The following is an 8,158-nucleotide window of genomic DNA, read 5'->3' as shown; positions in this document are numbered from 1 at the left end:
GATTGTTTCGGAGGTACAATACTTTTTCATTGTTTATAAAGACAAGTATAAAATAGAGGACAAGGGAATATGTGTCAAGACTAACAAAAATCAGTTGAAAGCCAAAAGTTATCAAATAGGAAAAACACTAATATGGGTTTTCATTGGGTTGGGTCAAGTACAAATTGGTACCTAGGTTATAAGATGGGCCAGGCAGTGGCTGATGCTAATGGCCCGTTTGGGGTCCGATTGGGTTGTAGGTCAAATCCAAATGCGTCGGTGGTGAGACAGAAGGCGGTGCTCCTCTTAAGAGGTTAAGCAACCTTCCCTAGTGAGGCCCTTTAAAACAGAGAGGCCCAAAAGTGTCAAAGCAGACCATATCACTAGCAGCCCAGAAAACTGGTCCGCATCATCTCATCTCGAAACAGAAAAATGACATAAAACAAAGTAACAACTCTGAAAATATACATTGAGAAAGCTTTCATGAAAAGTTAGCACTTAGTAGCAAATTACACATTGGCCAATCACTTAATCCCTCCACAAACATATCAATATGAAGAGGCTTCTCTTCCTACTTCAAAATTTGGTCCTCTGTTTTGCCACTTATATATATCTACATAACTAGTACTTGGAGCCTCTATATTTTTTCCTACACCACAAAATAATAACTACACACTGAGGGAAGAAGGTACCCAAGAAATCATTATCCGTTCGTGCCGAAAAACCAAATGCAAAGGCTCTCTCTCTCTTCCAGTCTCTATCATTGTCAGTTGCAAATTGTCTTCAGTCTCTTTGCAGCCTGCACAAATCCACTTATTACCTGCAACTCGTCCAATTGCTTTGTGCACAGCAGAAGCAAATGGATTTCACCCGATCAGAGATACACCTCAGAAAAATTGAAGGAAAAACATAGTACATGAAATTGGACCAAAGACTGAATTTCCTATCGGTCTTGGTCAAAAAGACATGTCAATATCTTTTTTGACTTGGGCTCCCCATGCAAACACGTACATGTCTATCCAATCTCTGTATACTACATGGCTAACTTGTGTAAACTTTACTACGTGCAAAAATGTGCAGACCTTAGGTAATGCGTAAATAGTTGATGGACCCTTTTTTGACAAGAAAATTTAGCGTAGGAAATTTTGGTTGTTGAACACTCATGTGACATTTATTCAATTACTTAGAATACCAAATTTTATAATTCAAACTAAAAAACAACTACATTAGAGAACCTTGATTCACTGATCTCAGTAAGATAAACTATAATTTTGGTGTACTTTAACATTTCAAAATTCCCTATTTATTTGTTTTGCCACACGAGGGCCATTAGACTTTAATTCATTTGAGGAGATACTATCACTACATATCACAAGTGCATATCATCACAAGCTTTAGTAATCTCTAATTTACGGCGGATAGATAATATTATAAAAAGCATTGAATAGTTTTCAACGGGTACCTGTGAGCTAAAATGCCTCTGAACAATATCAACTAGCTGCTCTTTTGATGGGTTTGGGATGGCATCCACCTGTGAACAGCAAGAATCAGGGAAGACAGAAACCAATACTTACCAAATACAAAAGAGTAACTCGTTGAAACCCTCAAGCTGAAAGTCAACGAAAAAACAACATTTCAAAACTTACAAGGTTAAAGTGTCGCCAATATCTCCACAATGCTGCCATTTCCAGTTTGCTGAGGTCAACCTTCTGTACATTAAACCAGATTTCTTAATAAAGAAAGAGCAATGAAAATACAATATACTAGACTACTAAATTACAACGGATCCTCTATTCTTGCTTAGTTTGCAAAAACAGAATTCTTTCGGGATACCCAAAAGATTTGAAGGAAAAAAAAATAAGAGCATTACAAGATCATATACCTTGGCACAACGAGCGGGTGAGACAGATCCCTTGGAATGTGAGTCTGAAGAAAAGGTCCTGCTCATGCTTTTTTGAGAAGACCCAACTGATTTATGTGGCCGATTCCTAGGTTTGTGGGACTTTTGGGTATCATCAGATGCTGCAATTCAGGAAAACAAAAGTAACTCAAGATAAAATAATGGAAATTAGAGATGGAGAAGAAAGAGCTTTGGGTAATACCAGAATAGTGAAAAGAATAAAGAGGAAGTACAGTTAAATGCTATACGTTCTTTTTTTCCTTTTGTATTCCTCTTACCAAACAAATTAACAAAACCCAGACTATATAATAAATCAAGCTCCTTGGAATAGGAGTGGACGCTCCGTTCTTCTCGAAAATCTGGGAAACTGATTATACAGAGAATGACAGCTTTGTAGTATGCAGTCAAATATACGATACTGAAACCGCCTTTATTAACCAATCCCTGAATGGACCCATCTCACATGATGAACCTTCCTTACCCGTATAGCAAAATGGTGGTTACAACTCAAACGCCATGAAAGTAGAAAAGTTACATCATGTTAACCAAACTTACCCATATCTGAACCATTCCATAGTGTGTTCTCGCATTCAAGGTCATCATCATCCTCAAGACCAGTTGGAGCTTCAATAACACTGAGAGCATTCCTCTGAAGTTTCACTTCTACTCCATTTGTGAGAACCTAATAAATCGTGATGTGGGACAAATCAAGAACAACAAAGCAGTTAGGAAAACAATTTCAAGCAACCAAATGATCATACTTGTACATCAGGCATTAAATGAAAACCCAAAAAAGGTGGTCAAAACAAGCATGCAATAGGTCAAGATATACAGCATAACAAAAGGAATTGAAGCTGTAGAGTAAAAAAACTTAGTGGCTTGCAAGATAAAAAGTTAAAAATCAAGGGAAATAAAAACAATAATTGTCTGTCTGAGGATCATGAAAATCATAAGGGGATCAAGACCAAGACCACTAACAAGATCCAAATAGATACCGTTAGACAAAAAAAGCAACGACATTTTTAACGTTTGGAGTATATTACGAGATGACATAGTCAGTAATCAGATTAAGAAAACGTTTCACTACCCGCGAGTTCTGTATTCATCACAACTCAGTGGAAACTAATTAAACAACAACACATTGATTGAAGTTCAAAATAGGATCAATAGGTAGCCAAAATCCATTTCAAGAAAATTTAAATAAGAATCATTTGTAAGAAGAATAGATTACAACACTTACCCCAACAAGGAACCAACCATTTACAAAATTCAACTAAAATGGTAGAACTCTACAATTAACTCCCCCAGACTTCACATGTCCACAATTTCCAAACAAAAAGCTCATCAAACCAATTATGGAAAATAAATCCAATCAAAAACTTAAAAGGAAACCCTAGAACTACCAAAAGAATATCACTAATAAGGCTTAAAGAATGCTACTCAAATCTAAAACATGCAATTTTAATTTCAAAAATCTAAATTAAGCTTTTGGGGCATTACCAGGAGCACATATTACCCACAAAGCCTTAGATCTATAAAGCAAAACAATCATGCAAAGCAAACCCATATCTCAAAATTGATCAAAACCCAAAACCCCCAAAAATTTATTACCATTTCTAGCAAATTAAAGGGTTTTATAAGATAAGGAAACCCATATAAGTTCAAAATTTCACAAAAATCACACCCCACATTGCTGCAATTCGAATCAAATCCCACCCTTAAAAAATCAGCAGGAATTGAAACCATGCAAAATTAAAGGATAAAAAAGAAACCCTAATTCCATAAAATCAATTAAATAAAGCATGGATCAATCAAAATTTACCAGCCAATGCCATCCTCCAAGTCCAACAGCTTTCTTAACAACACCTTGAAGACCAACAAGCACTGATTTAGTTCGATTATTTCCAGTAACAACGACTTTGGTATGACGAGGTAACACAGTAAGTTCTTCTTCACTGTTCTCTCCACAACTCTGTAATTGGGGTAATCCCCCATTAATAACAGAACTCTCAATTTCTCCTTCCATTTCTAAAACCCAAAACCCACCAATTATTATAGTGAAAATTCTGAGAAAACCCACTACTACTAGATCTCAGAATTCAGAAGATCATCCATTTATTGAGAATAATGAATAATAGAGAAATTGAGGTTGAGAAAAGGGGAGGGAATTTGAAACGAAATGAGGGAAATTGAAGAAGAGAGAGGGGGAAAAGATACAAAAACAGAGAAAACAGCGGGAGAGAAAGGAAAAAAGAAGAGAAAGATAGTGAGAGAAAAAGATAGAGAGAGAGAAGTAGAAGAAGAAGAAGAAATGAGAGTGACTTGCTTTTTTGTCTCCCATTTTTCTCTTTGGCGCTCTTAATCCCGAGTACTTTTATTCGACCAACGAGAATTTGCCAGCTAAACCTATCGTTTTCTTTCTTTCTCTCTCTAGATTGTTAAGAGAGAGAAAGTTACGGCAGTTGGAATTAGAGGGAACATTTGGAAGTTCCCCGTTTTTGAAACTGTGGACTTGCGGTGGCTAGTCAAGTGGGACCCTTGAGAAAAAAAAAAAAAATCTAGTAGGGTATTACTAGCAGCACACAAGACTGGTACGAACTGTCTTATAATACCTTATCGATTAGCTCTACTATGATGTGATCTTGAGAAAGTGTGTTGTACATAATCTCACACCGGCAGTAAGAGTGAGTGTGGTGATCATCTTAAAAGGTTAAACACCCTTCCCTAAATAGACTATATGTATAAAATTTATGTAATCTATTTTGATTTTCGATTTAGTAAATCAGAACCATCTGAAGCACAAATACGATAAACTGCCTAAATTTTTCTAAAAACGTGTCTGATTTTGTTTAGGTCGCGGCTTTGGAGAATAAAGAAAATTCTCCGGGGAATAAAGACTTTTCTTAAAATTAGTCAAATAAGATTGACTTTTATGTTTTTTTTTTTTTATTGTTAAGGGACTTCTAATTTTAGAAGATGTTATAAAAAAAAAGGCTCCTTCATCTCATCACCTCTCTCTACCACCTTATCATCTTCTCCGGCGAAGGTCGCCGGCCGACCAGTTTTCCGGTCGGCGACCTTCAAACATAAAAAAAAAATGTATTCTGTATTCCCCATTAAAATTTATTCTCCGGAGAATTTTCAAAAGAATCTGGATTTCCTCGAGAATTTATTCCCCGGAGAATTTTCTTTATTCCCCAAAGCCGCGGCCTTTTGTTTATGCTTACCCCGTACTTTTCAATTAACTTTGGCTTGACCCAGATTAAGCTGCTCAATCCAAATTATTCTTTTGATTCACGTCAATAATGTAATAAGTGGTGAGGAAGGACTCAGATGATGAAGGAATATGGTATAAAGATCTTATACCAAGGCACGACTCAAACTCTAAATCTTAGAGTGCCACATATGATTTTTTTTATAGTTTCTCTTCAAAATCCATCTCCAATGCAACACTTAACTTGGGACTCTAAAACGAGGTGGCGGTAGTTATTTTAGAGATCCTTGTATCTCGAAGTGCCACATAAGCAAATCAATTAATTTTACACCAAGATATGGGTTTTTAGAATTTTTTCTTAAATATTGCATTGGAGAAGGCTTTCTAATAGAGTATCTTAAAATAGCCAAATAAGAAAGAGACCATTTAGAGATCTATTTTCCACACTTGACACATATGATTTTTAGAATTTTTCTTGAGTCTTCCATTGGATATACTCTAAAAGAGTGTGAACAAAGAGTAGAAACATAAAATTTTCTATAGTTTTCATGTTTTCACAATCACATGCTCTCTCTCCAACCTATATAGTCGGTCTTGCAGTTTAGGTTACAAGAATCAAACTTGTTTCTTGCTTTAATCGATATCAACAATTGAAGTGACCAACACCTTTAGAGATCTAAATTCCCTTCAATAAATTTCAACTTCTCCTTGCCAATTTCAAATTAGGTTCCCAATTTTTTCTCCATTTGACATTAGGGTTCATACTGAGCAATATTAACCCTGTATTATACCCCAATTCAATTACTTTAATCACTTGTCATTATCCCTTGTTAGATAGGAGGGAGAGAAAGAAAGTTGATGATGATCATCATCAATATGACAAAAATCGAGAGGGATGATACACAGACTTGAGAGATTTCTGGTTAGGCGAAAGAAAATTACGAGAAGAAAAATGAACTTCTAAAGAGACCGCGAGAAATGGGGTTTACCACCTTTTTGGTGGTAAAATTTTTAAGCCTTTTTTCCTACCTTTATTCTACCAAGAAAATCGACTCTCCAATAATTATTGCTCAACAAAACAATGAAAAATCCATGTTCGTAAGAAAATCGATTTTCCCAACCTGTTTTCCCATGTATGTAAAGAACCCTAAATAACTTTAAGTATGACAATAAAACAACAACACTTTCTTGCACAAGACGTTGATAGACTTTTAGGCCACTAGTTTAGAAGATTTATGAGATTTTTCTTATTTCGTTGTATTTTCAATCAGTTTGGTTTGACCTAATTAGATCGGTTAGCCCATTTGGTTCGTCTAATTCAAGTCGAACTACAATATTCAAAAAGTCAAGACTGTGATGAAGGAATATGATATACAAGATCTTATTGAGATAGAATATATAAAGTTGTCTTGAATCAAAATTCAATAAGAAAGTAAAACCAACCACTTGTCGTTAGGGGATGATAAATGAGTTGTGGTCCAAACAATCCTTTTTTATCTTAGAACATCGCTGTGGGTTACCCATCTAGACTATATAATTGGCGCGGGTTATTGTACAACTTTCAACCATTCATGTGTATGTGTGTAACTTGTGTTGAAAAAATCCTGCACGATTTACAATATGAAAATTTACATCGAATGAGTTAAGTTAAGGGACTATTACGCATATACTGGCCCATCAACGACACCACCGGTCTGACAGATAAAAATGTATGTAAAGCGGCGACGGGATCGATCCGACGAAAACGGTTCCATTTCTGGTTCCAATGTCAGACAAGCGAATCAATCAACTACATGAGTGGATCAAAGAGTTTGTTGACTCTTTCTCTCTCTAAATCTTGATTCTTCTGGATCTAGATTCTTCTTTGTTTATCTCTCTATAACCCCTAAACTACAAGTCATTCTATTGCGGTTTGGAACTCTGTCATTGAATTTATCTATGTTGATTTAGAGTTGCATTTGACGCTTCATCTCTTTCTATTGAATGAATTTCAGATGATAGTTATCTGGTGACGATGAATTGTTGATTTTCTAGGATATTAGTTTGTTTAAAACTAATTGATGTGAACTTAATGAATAGAGGTTGTTGAAAGTTCTGTATTTGGGTTTCAATTGCTTTATCTCATTTGTTATGGGTTTTTGATTTGTTATCGAGGATTGCTCAAGTCTAGTGATACATGAAATCTACCACTTCATCTTCGCCGACGGTGATGCCCTCTTACAACGAAGATTTGGGTTCAAAGCAAAATCACATGACGGGAATTGACGAAATAATCTCTTCATTTCATCGGATTGGCACTGATTGAAGTATCTTTATATAACTACATCTAATAAGTATAATAAATTGGCGGCGGTGGTGATGGTGGGTTCTGTGGGGTGTTTTAAGTGGTGTGTTACATGGCTGTGGTGGTGTTGTGGAGCAAGGGAGGAGAGGAAGTTATTAGTTTTCTATATACTTAGTACAATTTAGCGATTCTTCAATGTCGGCGGCGACTTTCCTGGTAATGGCGGCGGTGACTCAATCGTCTTGAGTAGTTTAGTTTTAGTTTTCTGGTGATCTTTAGGGTATTTTCATCTTTGATCTTTAGGATCTTTTCATCTTTGATCTTTAGGATCTTTTCATTTTTCATCCTTATTCTTTTCGTCAGTTTCTTGTCAATTTCTCTCACTCCATGAGGTGCTTTACATTTGAAGTTCTGAGAATTTACTTACGGAACTCTCATGCTGCTGACCAAGAGGTATAATCAATTATATCAATGTAAATCTGTGATTGTATCACTTTTGAATGAAATATGGTTTTGCGTGGTTTAAAAAAAAAAAAAAAAAAAAAAAAAAAGTGTAATACCAAATTTACAATATATTTCAAAAAGGATAGACCTGGGAAAATGTCAACAAAGTCGTTGTAGTATAGTGGTAAGTATTCCCGCCTGTCACGCGGGTGACCCGGGTTCGATCCCCGGCAGCGGCGCTATTTGTTTTTCTGTCCCTGGCTACACCTAGGGTAGGTTTTGTAATTGTTTGTTTGGAGCACGGGTATTTTAGGTATTCCGAATTTTTTTTGGTTCG

The 8,158-nt window shown here is 35.9% G+C and overlaps 1 protein-coding gene and 1 non-coding gene across 5 annotated transcripts; one reads left to right on the top strand and one right to left on the bottom strand.

The window, feature by feature from the left end:
• Positions 1 to 412: 412 nt before the first annotated feature.
• LOC147570363 (uncharacterized) lies at positions 413 to 4,227 on the bottom strand. 4 transcript variants are annotated; one of them, XM_086656938.1, is made up of 6 exons: positions 3,702 to 4,227; positions 2,435 to 2,561; positions 1,862 to 2,001; positions 1,626 to 1,688; positions 1,442 to 1,510; positions 413 to 817 (listed from the first exon to the last, which is right to left on the bottom strand). In XM_086656938.1, exons 1-6 carry the CDS (start codon positions 3,903 to 3,905, stop codon positions 746 to 748), a joined length of 675 nt encoding a protein of 224 aa, XP_086513064.1. In that variant the 5' UTR covers positions 3,906 to 4,227; the 3' UTR covers positions 413 to 745. The 4 variants fall into 4 exon arrangements, with proteins under 4 accessions (XP_086513064.1, XP_086513063.1, XP_086513065.1 ...); XM_086656937.1 differs by having other exon boundaries at positions 1,442 to 1,513; positions 3,702 to 4,225; XM_086656939.1 differs by having other exon boundaries at positions 1,442 to 1,513; positions 1,626 to 1,685; positions 3,702 to 4,225.
• A 3,761-nt stretch (positions 4,228 to 7,988) lies between these two features.
• TRNAD-GUC (transfer RNA aspartic acid (anticodon GUC)) lies at positions 7,989 to 8,060 on the top strand. Its single transcript has one exon. It is a non-coding gene; the product is annotated as a tRNA-Asp (tRNA).
• The last annotated feature ends 98 nt before the right edge of the window (positions 8,061 to 8,158 follow it).

The sequence above is a fragment of the Eschscholzia californica genome, unplaced genomic scaffold (assembly GCF_041429995.1).
Source record: "Eschscholzia californica isolate CP2 unplaced genomic scaffold, dmEscCali1.0.p SCAF_1, whole genome shotgun sequence".
Lineage (NCBI taxonomy): Eukaryota > Viridiplantae > Streptophyta > Magnoliopsida > Ranunculales > Papaveraceae > Eschscholzia > Eschscholzia californica.
Note: the sequence above shows the minus strand (reverse complement) of the source record. Positions and strands in the feature narration are given on the sequence as shown.

What these genes read in the sequence shown, in the direction of transcription:
- LOC147570363 (XM_086656937.1), bottom strand. Translation starts at nt 3,905, where the DNA reads ATGGAAGGAGAAATTGAGAGTTCTGTTATTAATGGGGGATTACCCCAA. An exon ending in ATGGAATGGTTCAGATATGG is followed by an intron (nt 2,002 to 2,434) that starts GTAAGTTTGGTT and finishes CCTGAATTGCAG; the next exon opens with CATCTGATGATACCCAAAAG. An exon ending in CACCCGCTCGTTGTGCCAAG is followed by an intron (nt 1,689 to 1,861) that starts GTATATGATCTT and finishes TTTAATGTACAG; the next exon opens with AAGGTTGACCTCAGCAAACT.